Raw genomic sequence first — 17,798 nt, forward strand, 5'->3', positions numbered from 1 at the left:
GTTCTCCCTACCTACCAATTAGACTGTAAGCTCCTCGGGGCAGGGACTCCTCTTCCGAAATGTTTCTTTTATGTCTAAAGCACTTATTCCCATGATCTGTTAGTAGTAGGGAGGCATACATTATGTCAAACTTTTTTTGACAGGTACCACGCCCCCTTTTCCCCTAAGCCCCGCCCCCTTTTGGCCTTAAACCCGCCCTATGTCCCGCCCCTTCCGTATCCGGTCCCGCCCCATCCGTATCCGGCCCCGCCCCCTGCGCATTTTTAGGTTGCCGCCCCCTGCGCCAAAAAACCGCGGTTGACGCCCCCTACGCCAAAAAACCGCAGTTGACGCCTCCTAAGCCAAAAAACCGCGGTTGACATCCCCCAGACTCCATTTTTTATTATGATGTGCATTTTTTTATTCTTTTTTGTGATTGGTGCGTACTGTTGACGTAGATTGGAGGGGGCGTATACATACGCGGGGCATGTCCGGGCATGTTTATAGGCTTTTGGGGCATGCCCGAACATGTTTTTTTTCATACTGAGGCACGTCTGGACATGTTTATTCTGAAATAACGCAGTGCGCATGTCAGAAAAGTTCAAATGACGTTGAAAAGAGGGCGTAGCATTTTTTTTTAAATTCAGACAGAATACGGCTTTAAGAGGCTAAACCCTCAAGTGTCAGGGTGGCCGAGTGGTTTAAGGCGTTGGACTTAAGATCCAATGGACGTATGTCCACGTGGGTTCGAATCCCACCCCAGACATAATATTTTTATATATTTTTTTTATTTGTATAAATTTTTTATTTGTATAGAGACGGTACAGGGATTAGCCGCAACAGTCGGGGGTTACATATAAATAAAAAGCACAATTGTATGAGTCAAAAATTGCTTATTTTATTTTTTAAAAGATAACACAGTTTTCACCAGGAAATAATTACAAGACGTATTTACAAGTAAAAAAGTAAAACGGCTGTTAAGGCCTTAATAGACTAAAATCATCTAGAGGCGTTGAGTTAGTACGATACATAGTATAGAGGGACAGCAATACAATGTCTTATTTTACAGAGGGAAAAAAAAAAAAAAATTAAACAGCTTATTTACAGTTTCAACCAGTCAGCCGACGGCAATAATAGACTACCCCTCCTCTTGTTTAGTAAATAACCCGGCGGGGATGTTAAGCCAGGGGCACTTAAAGAACTGTAACGCAAATCAGAGGTTCTTTTCTGAGGAGTTAAAAGGGATAATGAAGGAGGGGTCGTTGTATCGGGGGGCAGTATTTTTAAGCGATCCAGGCTTTCTCTATTTGTTGCATTACCCACAACCGATGAGGGGATATTCAGTTCAGCCATCGCAGCCAGAAAAGGGCTCCAACCCTGTGGTATTTTACGCTTTGTAACAGTGTGACTTTGTGTAACACCGCGTACCAAATCCAGTAAATTAGAGCCCGGTATAACCTGTTTTTTATAAATAAACTCCCCTTTGTCATTCCAGCTTGTAATATGTTTAGCCTGAAACATTTTACTGAGCAATAACTCTGCATTTTTCTTGAAGCGGACATTCACGTTAGTAACAACCTCACGAATCAAATTGTCAGGCGTATCTGATGATGCAATATCCTGGAAATGTAAAGGGTGAGAGGCTGTTTCATCAGTGGGCATTAAAAGGGTTAGGCGGTTCTTCTCCCCGTCGCTCTGTTTAGCATGCACCAAGTATTTCTGCAGTACAGTAGTGTATCTTTTTATCTTTTCATCCTCTGATAAATTATTGCTATTTAAGATCGCATTAATGTCTGTATCTAGGCGATGCATGGCAACTTCACGTATGTCGCCCACTCGTTGTGGGGGGCGCTGTAAACGATCCATATCTTGTTTGGGGACCAGGTACATTTTCTCAGCATATTCCATTAGCGGTTAGTGAGAAGGCCAGTCAGCAGCGGTATAGCAAAACCCAAAAGAGAGCCAATAAAGCCGCCGGACTGCTTCACCAGGCGTTTCTTTTTTACAATTGTAAATTTTTTGTCGCTCAGCTTTTTTATAATTTTACGCCACTTTTTAAGTATGCCAATTTGCCGTTTTGATAAAGGTATTTTACCTTTTAGAGCATTGAGGGCTATCTCGCATATGGCGGTGACTAAATCATTAGATGCTGAACACAGAATAACTTTTCTTTGCTTTGGTGAAGCCCTTATTAATGCTTTTAAAGTATGCCAATTGCGGCGTAGTCGGTTAGACATGATTACAACGGCGGAGCGACTACAAGTAATGACAATTTACAGATAGTTATCTCTTTTTAGAACCGCTTTTTTTTTTTTAAAACATAAACTGTGGGGTTGTCAGGCGGAAAGATACCGGTTCTTAAGCGGTACTCATCAGGGGTCGTGGCTCTTAAATCTACTAACAAAAAACCATAGGGGGACCGTGTGGCATCTTCAAATGCCTCTAAAAAGAATTGTGATTTACCAGGATACATTTGACGAGCTAAGGTGTTAATTTGTAATTTATCCCTTGGATTTTTAAAAAGAACCATATATTTAGTGTTTAAATTTATGGTTCTGCTTTTTTTGCCCTGGCAAAAAACATTTTGTACGAGGTACATGATACTGAGGTTTCTGTGATGCACATACTTGGTGAATGCTTTTTCAATTTCAGAGCTCTCACTGGCTGCTTCCATCAAGTCATCAACGATTGTCAAATTCACTTTACCAGGGGGAAAAAGAGCATCGTCATTAAATGTAGCGGGTATACCCTCAATAAATCTAATGTGGGGCATAGTGCTTAACAGTTCATCATAAAGATTTTGCCAGCATGCATAAAACCATACGATATTATCAGGCCGTGCGACAAGTGAGTGCTAGAATGTTGCAAAATCTGTTTAACAAAATAGCTTTTCCCTGAATTTGACGGCCCGGCTAAAATACACGAGAAAGGATGTTGAAGCCTGATATCCATTACAGATTTATAATTAGTAACCAAAGGGTAGGGTTGTGAAGTCGTTGGTCAGCTGTCGTTTCGTGTACACACACTTTTGTGTTTTCTGTAGAGGACGAGTCTCAATCTGCCAGTAACGTTTATTTCGGACAATCCCAGCCTGTTGTACCACAATCTTTTTCTGATCTTCAGGATCAGAGTGTAAGGGGTAGTCCAGGACAATATCTTTTAAAGTGTCAAAGTTAATCAATTCAGCGTTTGCAGCGTTCAGTGTTATACCTTTAACTTTTAGACACGTTTTACCAGTGGAAAGCTTGTAACCGTAAGTCTTGGGACCGGCGGAAACAAATTCTGTAATGTGTGTACCATTCGGTAGTTCACTAGTCAGCTCCCCTAAGTAGTCACCCAGAGGCGGATTCCAGTCACCTGTTTTGCTAACAAAAATGACAGAGTCAGTGTCATGGTAGAGACACCGCTCTTGTAGCTTGTCCAAAACATTGTACAGTTCAAGACGGGCATAGGCCGTCGTAAAACAGGCAATAAAAATATTGACATTACGACCTACAGTGTATCCCTCCTTTGTATACTTCCAGCTAACCATGGCCGTGTCATCATCTAGGAAGTCTAAAGATGACACATCGTATTGCGTTGAAAAGGCGTAACCAAAAAGTTCATCAGGGCTTGTTACAATGCTTGTATTTTGTAAATTAGTCTTTTGACCGAATTTACCCCACAAAGAATTTAGAAACAGTTTAGAAATTTGTCTTTTTGCCGGGTTAATGTCTATTTTATCAGCGCGTAAACGTATACCCTCTTTTGAAAAATACTCGCTGATGTATTTTTGTTTTTTGACCTCGTCTGTACACCAGCTGGGGTATCCAGATGCCTCCTGTTTGTCCCTGAGGTGCACCTTAATGTATTTAGCAAACAATTTTTTTGTATAACATGCAAAGTGCCAAATTTCAAAAATTTTACACAGCCGGTACCCTTTCTTCAACGCTGCCTGGATTTCAACGGTACACCACGTACCGGTCAATGAACGCTCCTCATCCGTATGACAGCAAGGCGTCGTCTGGTTGGTGACGGCGCATGTGCTGCATAGCGGAAACATGAGCTTGCCATTCATTTTAACAGGAAGGATGGGGAAAAATAAGCCTCTAGGCGGATAGACTTTTACTTTAGCAATCCCAAAGTACCTGTCAAAAGAGAGAAAATTCAAAATTCTCATAGATGATCTTAGGGTGACCGGTGGGGTACATTTTGGTTTTGTTGATAAAAGGATACAAGCTGGTAAAATCATAGTAATGTATACTCTCACCGGGCGCCGCTTTGTGGTACAGCTTAATAGCGTTTGTGCGGCCGCCGTAAAGTGCATCACGGGGGTTCATGGGTTGTGGAAAATCACTTTTAAGTAGAAACGCCTTTAGGTCCGTATCAGTCTCTAACATGTGTTTCCACTCGTGCTCCCACAGCTCACGCACCGCATAGCCACATTTGGTTTATAGAAAATGTGTTTTGATGGCTGTTTTGTGGTACAATTGACCATATGTGAGAGATGTAACAGTGTTTGTATCTTTTTCATTGTAACACATGGGACAGCCATGGTAAAAGCAGCCGTTGAATTCAAAGGCTGTTTGAACACCATTAATCACCGCATAACCATCCAGAAAATAGTTACCCACCATCTTTTCACCGCCCCTTAAAGCATGTTGTATGACTATATTCTCCTTGTAGGCCACATACAGTAGCCACTGTGTGGCGGGCGTAGAGAAGCGTTTTTTTGTGATGTTGTAATTGTCAGGGGGTACAATGGCAATGGTGTTACTGGGTAAAAATTTGAGCCGATACATAGCCATGCACACAGAGGCGAGGGTTGTCAGCTGAAAGGGGTCCACATTATAGACATCTTCCTCACCAATCTGAGACTCACGGTCGCTCATTACCGTATGCTCTGTCATTTCTATGACACTGGTTCTAAAGCAGATACAGGCTTTCTTCAAAATTTTTACATCCTCAATGCAATAGCTTTTAAGCTCAGCCTGAAAATTGAAATCACAATGTTTGTTCGCTTCATACCATGTCATGAACCCCGTTTTCTCGTCGGCCATCATGTACTGGGGGCCGTAATGCTCTATAGAGGGCATAGAACCGCTGTAATTTTGATTCTGTACTGTGTTAAAAAAGTGTGGGAAATATCCTTTACTGCCTGTAAACCCCAGGGCCTGTGGCAACTTACTGAGCTTCATGGGGAGGAAATTTAAAGAGTCGATAAATCTGATATTCAGATCAGGTATTGTTACACATAATAATTTACCGCCTTGTGCTAGTAATTCTATTTTTATCTTCTCTTTAAGCAGCTGTTGCACCACAAAATAGGAATCGTAACGGCCTGCATTATGTGCGATGAAAGTGTACTCCCTAAAGGGCCTGTCTATGAATTTTTTTACAAAATCAGCCAAACACTCTGGACCCTGGAACTCCCAACCCACAGAGCCGTCTAAAGACTGGGTACAACCTTTTTCTTCATCATCCCTTAAAGGCATGGCGTAGACATAATTTGGTATGTGTACGCCCGTCTCCTGCATACACTCAAAGTCATAAAAAATGTAGTTGTCAGTGAGGACCGGTGGTTTGTATGGGCGCATGTAGCACAGGTGATTGTCAAAACTGGTGATGTAAGCATAACAGACTCTACACTGCAAACCTCTTCATTCCTCATGATCGTCATCTGTGTAGCGACCGCAACGGTCGCAGTATTTCTTGCGTTTACAATCTATTTTAGCAGCTTGGGCTAGTTTCTTGTGTTCACTCAAACAATCCTGTGAACGACAAAATGCCCGACACAGAGGACACCTAGGCATGTCTGCTATGACCTCAACACAATTCCGTCTGTGGCACGATCGGCAAAAATAGCGGCATGAATGGTTATTTTTGTGAGCGAATGGAGTATGACAAAAATCGCAAAAGTAATTGGCACCGATGAAAGCGTTTATTTTTTTTACGCCAAAGTAATGTGTGTCTTCATGGTATATAAATAAAACCCTCTCTTTGCAGGGCTCACTTGTATTAAAAAACTGCCATTCTCCCCGATTGTGGTAGAACACTTTAATGGTTACATTCAAGTGCTTTTCAAAGTCGGGTATGTCGCTAAAACTGACTAGACGATCATCAGGAATACCCAGGGTGCGATGTATCAAACGTGCTTTCTCCAGTAACACAGCGTCAGCCGTATCTCTCTTTTCTAACAGGGCACAAAGACTGGCTGCTAGACACAAGTTATTGCTGTCGTTATTTAAGTCAAAGAGTAATTGTCTTTTTTTGTTTACGATGCGACTGTAAGGCGTTGAATTAATGCGTCTACGGTGCAACACACCACCAACTCTGTTCTTAACAGTTATGACCAATAGTCTTAAAGTACCATCACCAAGAACCTCCGCGTTGCTTTGTAACATGTTTGCCACATGTTCCAAAAACGTCTCAGCGCTTAAGGCGTCCTTGCTTTACACCGTACAAAGCTTTTGATGTGCTGGGCTGCTCATTGTCGTGTGCTGGGTTACATTTATCAGGAACACGTCTAGTGGCATGCCTTACGGTCGTCTTTGAGGCTAAAAACATCAACAACAAAAAAAAAGAATACTGTCAGCTCATTTCATTAATAGATTAAAGTCCAGACAGCTTGAGAACTATGTTAGTACTACATTACACAACACCACGTATATAGATGCTTGAATTACAGCACAATATACTCACCAGGCTTTTCAGGTTGCGGGGCCCGTGATTTCTTGTTCTGGGTTTGCCTTTCAGCGTTGACTTTTGGGCTTCTAACACTTTGGGTCCGGTGCATTTTTGACGCTGTGAACAAGGACATCTTTATTAAAAAGTTTTATAATAGACAGCATCATTTAAAAATAAAAAATAGCTACACAATTATTGTGGCTGCATGACCCCTAATGTTGGCTATAAAAAAAAAAAAAAAAAAAAGTGTAATAAAATGAATAGAAACACTCTCTTAGTCCACTTAGATATATAATTACAGACGTAATCTATAAAGTTTTAAATAAGTTCAAAACATGTCTATAGTGTTAGTTTTAAATATAACAGCGATACATTGTCATACATACCCCTTTTTTGATTTGTCATTATGGACGGATCAGGGTTGTGCTGTTTGATCGTACGTTTGACAGATCGTACACCGTTTTCCGTACCCCCCTTGGTTTGTTCTGTACGGCATAAAAGACCGCATAGGCGGTTATTCATGTACACAGGTAACTTTAAAAGTAAAAAAAAAAAAAAAGTATATGCAACCGCTTTTATATAAATACGCACCATCGGTAACCTGTTTTCCAAATCGACAGTCTAGAGCGTCATTAGCCAACCGCTCAGCTTGAAGTGCAGCAGCCAAAACTACATGAAAGAAAATTACAAAAATAAATAAATAAATAAATAATAATAAAGAAATAAAAATAAAAAAAAAGAGCTGTCTTAAGCGGTCTCTGTCGATTCTTACATTCTTGGTCTGCCTCTGTGGAACTCCCCTGTGTATTTTCGGCAATATATGTTTGGAAGCGGTCAGCCTGCATGTATTATAAAGTACAATCAATTCTAGGCCTTTAAATATTATCATTAAAAGTCCTTCAATATAGTCTGATAAAAAAACGGACAAAAAACAAAACAATCAATGCAATTAAAATACACTAAATATCATGATATAAAATAGATGATACTATATTATCACGGGGGCCCCCTTTTTAGAAAAATAAAGTACATTAAATGTTACTTTGAAAAGACATATATGAATAAAACAATACATTCAATATACGCTAATAAAAAAAAGGCCCTGTATATTACATAAAGTTTACATAAAAATACATTCAATGCCCTTAAAATACAGTAATTAGCAGTCTATAAAATAATATATCAAGGGTTTAGGTATATTATATCACATTTTTAGGTCTAATATATTATGGCCTTAGGTTCTACAGTATGTACTATATTATCAACGGGGCCACTTTTTAGAAAAACATTAAATGCTACTTTGAAAAGACATATATGAATAAAACAATACACTCAATATACGCTAATAAAAAAAAGGCCCTGTATATTACATAAAGTTTACATAAAAATACATTCAATGCCCTTAAAATACAGTAATTAGCAGTCTATAAAATAATATATCAAGGGTTTAGGTATATTATATCACATTTTTAGGTCTAATATATTATGGCCTTAGGTTCTACAGTATGTACTATATTATCAACGGGGCCACTTTTTAGAAAAACATTAAATGCTACTTTGAAAAGACATATATGAATAAAACAATACACTCAATATACGCTAATAAAAAAAAAGGTCCTGTATATTACATAAAGTTTACATAAAAATACATTCAATGCCATTAAAATACAGTAATTATCATTCTATAAAATAATATATCAGGGTTTAGGTATATTATATCACAGGTTTAGGTCTAATATATTACGGCCTTAGGCATTATCACATGTGTAAACTTTAAGAAAAATAAATACCTTATCTGTTATCTGTTATTTTGAAAAAAAGACAGACATGAATAAAACAATACAATCAATATTATGTTTACTCACCATGCCGTTATATTGAGAGCACTGCTAGGCACAGACTGGATGTAAGGGCACTCACGATCAATGAGGCTAGAGACAGAAGTATTTCAAAAGCCCCCTCTTAAATAGTTTTTTCTTGAGGCTCTAACAATTCGTAGCTCCACCTTCAATGGCTAGTGGGGGTGTGAACAATCCTCTTGAGGCTGTCTTGTTCTTTGTTTAATAGCTTTAATTATTATAAGGTCTGTTCTTAAACCTTCTGATTTATTATATATTTATTTATTTTTTACTAACTTATCTATATTATCAAAGTGCTGCAAAAGACCATAAAAATAAAACAAAACAAGACATTGTTGGCAGTGTATAATATAATTAGTCTTTTATTAAACATTACACATCAGACACATGTTTTTAAAAAAATGGCCTTATATATTTTTATAACAGGCCACACATTTTTGTGTACAGTCAATGTGTACATATCGCCGCTTAAAATGGCTCATACGCTTTCTCACAAAATTAGCGACTATGCGGTCATTTTTTTTTTAAATCATTAGTGAAACTTTTTAAGATCTCTTCAAATGTTAAACCTTTACACATGTGATGAATGAAAAAAATACAAAATTCACCGCAGACAGACGACAAAGTATCTTGCAACTGTGCGTTCTGAAACGTTATACGATTCACGTTCGTATTTAAAAACTGTAAAATTTCTTTAGGAAAGAGTTCACTTTTTGGTGATAATCCGTATGAGTCGAAAAAATGTCCAGAACCATCTGTATCAAAAAAAATCGCCAACCAGTGCTCACCAGGACCGTTATGAGGATGTGTATTTATGATGAAACATGTGGGTGCATTTGTCAGCGCGCGACGGGGTAATAAATCGCAGGGGTAAACTCCTTGAAACAATCCACGGGTGAATCGATCGGCGCTTAAAAACTGTGTTATTTGCACGGTATTCATTCTTTTTTTTTTTTATTCAGAGAAAGTCATATAACACTTCTCTTCTCTGATTTATCTCAATAACGTTATCAAAAACGCCGTACACAATAATATTAACGGTTCTATCCAGAGCCCTTGAAAAGCGTATTTCAGCCCTCAGGTTTCCATTGCGAATTAGTGAGAAGTGACCACCGCGTTCCTGATCGGGTGACAAATCAAACGCAAATAGCGTGTACCCCTCAACATACTCTTCACGATTAATGAGAAATCCAGCGTCTGCATTTTGTTTACCGGCAATTTGTACCAGGGCCATGTATTCTCTAATAGAATTAGCATTCTCAAAGTCTGGTTGAAACGGTTTTGTCGGTATTTGTTCGCCGTCTAAATACAGCGCTGCAAAATTCACATGGTTGTGTTTGAAACAAAGGGGGTTTTTATCGTAAGCACCAGAAAAAGCGTCATTATCAACGAATCCTATAATGACCAGTTTGGGTAATTGACCCAAAAACAGGTTTTCTAGATTGCATACTCGACTTCCGACCGCGATGCTATAAATTTTCATCCCCACACGGTCGATAGTGTATTTTGCGTTGCCGCTTAAAAGCCCCTGCGCATGACCTATGCGCACTGCCGGCGCAATTTGCACCCTTTTGACAAACAGCGACGCGTTTAGAATTTGAATCTTAAACGGCTCAGCCTCAGCAGACATTAAACAAAATGTATCTTTATTTCTAGTGAGTTTAATTTTTAAGTCCAGACCGTTCAGTATAAGTTTCTCTTGAAAAAATATATCGCTATGTAGATGTCCCAGTAATTCTACGGCTTTACCACGTTCTGTCATTTGGGAACGCTTTGTAAAACCATGGTTATCACCACCCACTGTGCGGGTTTGGTGTTGCCCCGCTGTATCCTTGTAAAATAAACCGGTGGTAAACTGCGTGGATAATGCATCAGCGCTATAGTTCAGAATTGTTTCAATATACGCCCGATATGCGTACAGATTATTGGATTGCGATATGAGTCTGTCCCCCAAAGTTACATCTAACTGATTGAAAAGCGTTGCTATCGGATAATTGATTAGACTCACGCGTGCTCCATCAGCAATCGGTGTATTGTCCTGTTTGACGATTTTACACGTAATGTAAATCAAAGTATTATTGAGGTCGAAATAATGTTCCCCGTTGCCAGCGATATAAAACTCCAACGGTGCCGTTTCTGAAAGGGCGGCCAACGGTTGTATTTCCACATACAGACTTTTTTCTATGCTCGTCTGTGTAGGCTGTATTTCAAAGATATCCAGTTCAGATTTAGCGCATTCTATGGAGTTGGTGTGAATAAACGCCATGCTGAAATAACTTTTATTTATTTTTTTGTCTTGTCAAATGAATCAAAAGATGTCGTTTAAGTTCTGTCGCGAGGTTTTTTTCTTCTTTCTGACGTTGCGACTGCTCTTTTTGTTTTGATAACGGGTTGTGCTGGGTGGGAATGCAACGCTGCGCTTGCGTTTGCCTTTAGCACTGCTTCTACTGATGTACACGAGACCTGATCCGTCTTGTGCTGCACCACCCATTTTATTCGTCACAGCGGTTGAAACACGACCCACAACGTCTCTAGCGATATTTAGTGCTGCAGTTTTTACATGAGGTTTTACAATATCAAAGCCGCGCCTGAATAAAGGCACCGCCCGTCTAAAGAGACTGCGGAAAACGCCTGCTAATCCACGGCCGTACATATAAGGGCTCCCATGAAAGCCCTGTAAGCCATTTCCCGCTTGTGCTCTATAGTACATACTGTAAACCTGTGGTTCTCCATAGTTTTTAACAGCCACCATGTTGCCGGACCCTCAATACAGAGAGCCTTTGCGTGGCCGAAAGTGCAGTTTTACAATGGCCTTCCCGTACTTGAATGAGACGTTCTTATTTTGGTCGTTCTTTATCTCGATTGTAATGCAATCGATGTGATATTTACTGACGGGTATGTAATCAGGCTTTATGTAGCGCTGCGTAATGATATCATTATTATTGCCGGTGATTTCAACAGTCCGCAGTAGGGGGACAAAACTGTGACCTACGCGTTGATGCATAATGATATCGGTATAAACAAATATTGTATAAAAGCCGTTTTTTATATCTGCACATATTTTATCACATTTTTCAATTTTATCGATGTTATTAGAATCCATGCCTAGAATGTTCATCATACGCTCTGAGGCTGTAAAGCGATGTGAACCCGGAACAGATACTGTTCTTTCAAAGTCGTCATATTTCAATTTCACTTTACTGATGGCCATCGCCTCGTTAATAGACCTAACCAATTCATTAATATCACTATAATACCCCGCTTTTACCATGAAGTTTGATTTAATGGCGTTTAGCGTTGATACATGTAATGTGCTGTCTGGCGCAGCATTCCGTAACGGCGGTCTTAGTTGTGTTACAGATACGTTACCGTCCACGTTTTCAAATGTATTCCAAGTATGCGGATACTGTATTTCTGTTAAAGCAACCTCCCATTCACCTTTTAAAATAATGGGCTTGGCTAGTTTTGTCGTATAATTAGAAATGTCATTTTGGGGGAACGTTTCGTATGACGCATTACTAGGCAGCGTTACATAAAAGGCAATATCCTCCATGGTGACGTCTTTTTACAAACGAGTTAGTTGTGCTTTTTCTATCCAGCTGTTGAATTTTGTAGGGTATCCACACCATTTAACGTAGTAGACGATTTTACGCCTTACGCTTTTTTGTTTTAATATCTTCTCAATTCTGTAAACGCGATTTAAATTCTTTGGTATTTTTTGTATCTCTTCAGCGTAGAATGAGCCTTCTATGGCCTCACCAGCGCTATCTGTGATCTTATACAGAGGTTTTACGCCTTTCGTGCGTACATCAGCAATAATAAATATTTCATCTGTAAAGCACTGTTCATAACCCTTTGTAAAAACTCCTTTATATTTTGATATCCGAACGTGGTCTCCAATTTTTAAAAGTGGCTTAAGTTTCTTAGAACACACATGTGACCTATAAATAGTATTCCAAACGTTGAGAGAATTCGCTTGTGTTACATCCTTTGGCACACACTTAATGGTGCGATGTGGCGTGTGGTTATAGCTGTATATTAAGTCTGATAACACATCGCTGTACCTGTGCGTATTATGTGCTGTGAAAAAACGCCACATTTTCGTTTTTAATGTCCTATTAAAGCGTTCAATAATGGCTGCCTTAACGGCGTTGCCGGCGATGAACCTGTTAACGCCATATTTTTGGAGCAGTAAATTAACATTCTTATTCAAGAATTCTTTACCCCCGTCAGTTTGTAACTTTTGAGGCACCCTTCCCTCTAAAAAAATCTCTTGTAACGCATTAGCGACGCTTAACCCTTTTTTATTTTGCAACAATTTTGCCCAGGCGTATTTTGACAAAATATCGATAACGGTCAGAATATAACGATTTCCGTCGTTACACTTGGCAAAATCAATCATTGATACGAGGTCGGCCTGCCACTGCGAATCAATATTGGACACTAAAATCATATTCCTTTTGAAATTTTTTCGCGCCGGTTTGTATAACGTATAGACATCTTGCTCTGAAAGATAATTTTTGACCGTTGCGTTTGAAATACCGTATTTTTGTGCTGCATTATTTAAACTCTGTATGCCGCCAAAGGAACCAGGCGTTTTCGGCGTGTAATATATTTTTCGTAATTGCGCATCCGCTTTTTTTGAGCTTGTATGGCTATGCATTCTTTAATAGTATTTCATAAAACAATATAATGCTTCTATGGTGTTTTCAGCCTCTGTTTAAAACAATCTCCCGCAGTTCAAGGCTCTTCCAAGTCTTTTGAAATGCCTTATTTACCGCTGTTAATGAGGCTGTTCCCACGACACCTCTGCTCTCAGTTAACAACCATGGTGTTTGTCTAGCTTCTTGTCATTATGCCCCCACACCATCTGCTAATGAGGTTATTGCGTCAATTGCTATGACACACTTTTCAAAGACTTTTGAAATGACTTATTTACTTTTTTTACTATGGCCCCACAACATCTGCTAATGAGGTTATTGCATCAATTGCTATGAAACGCTTTTCAAAGACTTTTGAAATGACTCACTTACTTTTTTACTTGTAAATACGAATTGTAATTATTGCCTGGTTGAAACTGTAAATAAGCTGTTTAATTTTTTTTTTTTTCCCTCTGTAAAATAAGACATTGTATTGCTGTCCCTCTATACTATGTATCGTACTAACTCAACGCCTCTAGATGATTTTAGTCTATTAAGGACTTAACAGCCGTTTTACTTTTTTACTTGTAAATACGTCTTGTAATTATTTCCTGGTGAAAACTGTGTTATCTTTTAAAAATAAAATAAGCAATTTTTGACTCATACAATTGTGCTTTTTATTTATATGTAACCCCCGACTGTTGCGGCTAATCCCTGTACCGTCTCTATACAAATAAAAAATATATACAAATAAAAAAAATATATAAAAATATTATGTCTGGGGTGGGATTCGAACCCACGTGGACATACGTCCATTGGATCTTAAGTCCAACGCCTTAAACCACTCGGCCACCCTGACACTTGAGGGTTTAGCCTCTTAAAGCCGTATTCTGTCTGAATTTAAAAAAAAATGCTACGCCCTCTTTTCAACGTCATTTGAACTTTTCTGACATGCGCACTGCGTTATTTCAGAATAAACATGTCCAGACGTGCCTCAGTATAAAAAAAAACATGTTCGGGCATGCCCCAAAAGCCTATAAACATGCCCGGACATGACCCGCGTATGTATACGCCCCCTCCAATCTACGTCAACAGTACGCACCAATCACAAAAAAGAATAAAAAAATGCACATCATAATAAAAAATGGAGTCTGGGGGATGTCAACCGCGGTTTTTTGGCTTAGGAGGCGTCAACTGCGGTTTTTTGGTGTAGGGGGCGTCAACCGCGTTTTTTTGGCGCAGGGGGCGGCAACCTAAAAAATGCGCAGGGGGCGGGGCCGGATATGGATGGGGCGGGACCGGATACGGAAGGGGCGGGACATAGGGCGGGTTTAAGGCCAAAAGGGGGCGGGGCTTAGGGGGAAAGGGGGCGTGGTACCTGTCAAAAAAAGTTTGACATAATGTATGCCTCCCTACTACTTCTGTTATTTATATTATCTGTTATTTATTTGATTACCACATGTATTACTATTGTGAAGCGCTATGTACACTAATGGCGCTATATAAATAAAATATACAGAACACCTATAAGCTCAAATTGAACCCCCAAAATACCCACAACATATATATAAGCATATAAGTTTCACAGAGGAGTGCTACTGAGCATGGCAATATATATTTAAAACCAGAGACATAACATAAAACACAGACAAAGCTCAGTGCACATCCAGAAAAACTTATATACGGTACAGTGCCTAAATATACATGTATAAATAACTAATAAATAAAATGGTCTTTTAGTTTAACATTTTGGCCAAATTGTTGTAAGCCCTTGAGCCAAACTTCACGGCAGACCACGTTTCAAGGGTCCCTACACTAATATAAATTCTTAATAACCTGTGCATTGCCAGGAAGAATGATTTATAATAAATCTGTCAATATAAGTTGCAAAAGTTCTAAGTCTGATTGAAGCTTTTATTAACCTGTACATTACCAGGAAAAGCACTCTGTAATAGATTTGTCACAATCACACTGCATGCAGGCAAGTTCCCCTGATAGTTGGAGATGCCATGGAGTGAGCTTATAACCATTTAAATGTGGGAGGGAGTGAGCTTCAATTGGATAGGAGGTTGCCACCCTCCAAAACAGCCAAGACTAGCTGCACAAGAATTATAAAATATACAGAACACCTACAAGCTCAAATTGAACCCCCAAAATACCCACAACATATATATAAGCATATAAGTTTAACAGAGGAGTGCTACTGAGCATGGCAATATATATTTAAAACCAGAGACATAACATAAAACACAGACAAAGCTCAGTGCACATCCAGAAAAACTTATATACGGTACAGTGCCTAAATATACATGTATAAATAACTAATAAATAAAATGGTCTTTTAGTTTAACATTTTGGCCAAATTGTTGTAAGCCCTTGAGCCAAACTTCACGGCAGACCACGTTTCAAGGGTCCCTACACTAATATAAATTCTTAATAACCTGTGCATTGCCAGGAAGAATGATTTATAATAAATCTGTCAATATAAGTTGCAAAAGTTCTAAGTCTGATTGAAGCTTTTATTAACCTGTACATTACCAGGAAAAGCACTCTGTAATAGATTTGTCACAATCACACTGCATGCAGGCAAGTTCCCCTGATAGTTGGAGATGCCATGGAGTGAGCTTATAACCATTTAAATATGGGAGGGAGTGAGCTTCAATTGGATAGGAGGTTGCCACCCTCCAAAACAGCCAAGACTAGCTGCACAAGAATTATAAAATATACAGAACACCTACAAGCTCAAATTGGACCCCCAAAATACCCACAACATATATATAAGCATATAAGTTTCACAGAGGAGTGCTACTGAGCATGGCAATATATATTTAAAACCAGAGACATAACATAAAACACAGACAAAGCTCAGTGCACATCCAGAAAAACTTATATACGGTACAGTGCCTAAATATACATGTATAAATAACTAATAAATAAAATGGTCTTTTAGTTTAACATTTTGGCCAAATTGTTGTAAGTGGTGACCTAATACTCACTACAGATTCAGAATCAAACATTGTAACTACCACTCACTTCAAATCAGTGTCAGTTAATAATTATGTTCACACATCCAGCAATCATCACCAGCAGTGGCGCAGCAATATTCCTCTGGGGCAGTTTCATCGACTCAAAAGAAACTGCACCAGAGAGAATGATTTCCTCGAGCGTCAGAAATTCTCAGTAAAAAATTCATAGATAAAGCTATGATACTCAATTAGTTTCAGATTAATTTAGCAAAGAAAAAAATATGGATAGATTGGCTATGCTGAATAAGTCTAAGAGTAAAAGAATCACACGTTTAAGCTATGACTCCTAATGGACCTAAAAGTAATGATTCCTCCTCTGTGAGGTTTATTACTACATATAATCAGGCTTATAAAAATATCAATCAGATCCTGAATAATCATTTGAGTATCCTCAAGTGTGATCCTCATCTTAAAACTATTCTTCCAGAGAGAGCGTCAATCATATATAGGAAGGCCAGAAGTATTAAGAGTATTTTGGCTCCAACTAAACTCAAGTCTACAGATTCTGCCACCCCGTCCACGGCTGTGGGCCCTAAGGGCAGCCACAGGCGTGGACGTAGTCGCTGTATTACTTGCAAACATCTGGTTATTCAAGCACAGTTTAGTTCACACAATAAGGAGAAGATTTATTACTGTATGTTAAAAGTCACATCAATTGCCTCAGTGCATTTGTCATCTATTTGATTCAGTGTGGTTGCGGCCAGCAATATGTTGGCCGCACCACGCGTCCATTACACGTGCGCTTCCTAGAGCACAGGAGAAATGTTAAAAAAGGGGATGAATACACACAGTATCCCCCGTCATTTAAAAAAAAGCACATAACCAGGATCCCAAATCAATGACAAATATGGGACTGGGATTCATTTCTCCACGTGCTCTGGGAGGCGACCGTTTCAAATATATTTGCCGCCAGGAAACATTTTGGATCTACCGGTTGGGCACACTTGTACCAGGTGGATTGAATGAATGTTTAGATGAAAGCACTCTGGTCTAGTCTCCTTCTTCCTTTGCGGGCTCCCCTCGCTCTATCACTGCCATCCGAAATGTATCTGGTTTTGGTTTTGGACCCATCTGGCTGACTCATTAAGTCCGCTCGAGTGATCCTCTACATTCCTCGGCTCCTCTACATGAATAAATAAATATTACAATAAATATTACATTTTATATATATATATATATATATATATATATATATATATATCCCTTGAATCCTTAAAAATATTCATATGATATATGTGTGTTACGCATGTACTGTGTATATATATTTATTCAAACATATGTGAGATTTTTCAATTTTAATTTCATTTAATTTAGAACACTCACATTGGTTGATTCTATTGAATGCTTGTCAATCTTGCTCTCAATGCCCTCTCTCTCATCAATTTCTATGTGGTATATCAATATGACAGCCATTTTTCACATTTAAACATTATTAATAACACTATTATTTTGTATTATTTAACAATACAATTTAATTTGGCGATAAGTCTGGTTTAGTATCATTATTTTCTAATTATTTTACAATGATATATAATCCCTTTAGAGTTAGTTGATAGACAGTTTCACTTGATATTTTGGGTTGATTAAGATATAAATTATAATTAATCTATATTTCATTAGTACATCAT

General features: G+C 38.7%; 1 protein-coding gene, 1 long non-coding RNA gene and 2 other non-coding genes across 4 annotated transcripts; 1 reads left to right on the top strand and 3 right to left on the bottom strand.

The window, feature by feature from the left end:
- The first annotated feature begins 661 nt into the window (after positions 1–661).
- TRNAL-UAA (transfer RNA leucine (anticodon UAA)) lies at positions 662–745 on the top strand. Its single transcript has one exon. It is a non-coding gene; the product is annotated as a tRNA-Leu (tRNA).
- Positions 746–7,045: 6,300 nt separating this feature from the next.
- On the bottom strand, positions 7,046–7,537 carry LOC142488666 (uncharacterized). The gene is made up of 3 exons (XR_012799568.1): positions 7,418–7,537; positions 7,237–7,314; positions 7,046–7,130 (listed from the first exon to the last, which is right to left on the bottom strand). It is a non-coding gene; the product is annotated as an uncharacterized LOC142488666 (long non-coding RNA).
- A 1,925-nt stretch (positions 7,538–9,462) lies between these two features.
- LOC142488214 (uncharacterized protein F54H12.2-like) lies at positions 9,463–10,770 on the bottom strand. Its single transcript, XM_075588588.1, has one exon. It carries the CDS (start codon positions 10,768–10,770, stop codon positions 9,463–9,465), a length of 1,308 nt encoding a protein of 435 aa, XP_075444703.1.
- Positions 10,771–13,919: 3,149 nt separating this feature from the next.
- Positions 13,920–14,003, bottom strand: TRNAL-UAA (transfer RNA leucine (anticodon UAA)). The gene has a single exon. It is a non-coding gene; the product is annotated as a tRNA-Leu (tRNA).
- Positions 14,004–17,798: the final 3,795 nt, after the last annotated feature.

This window comes from Ascaphus truei, chromosome 2 (genome assembly GCF_040206685.1).
Source record: "Ascaphus truei isolate aAscTru1 chromosome 2, aAscTru1.hap1, whole genome shotgun sequence".
In the NCBI taxonomy this organism is placed as follows: domain Eukaryota; kingdom Metazoa; phylum Chordata; class Amphibia; order Anura; family Ascaphidae; genus Ascaphus; species Ascaphus truei.

Coding starts and splice junctions, on each gene's coding strand:
- LOC142488214 (XM_075588588.1), bottom strand. CDS start 10,770: ATGGCGTTTATTCACACCAACTCCATAGAATGCGCTAAATCTGAACTG.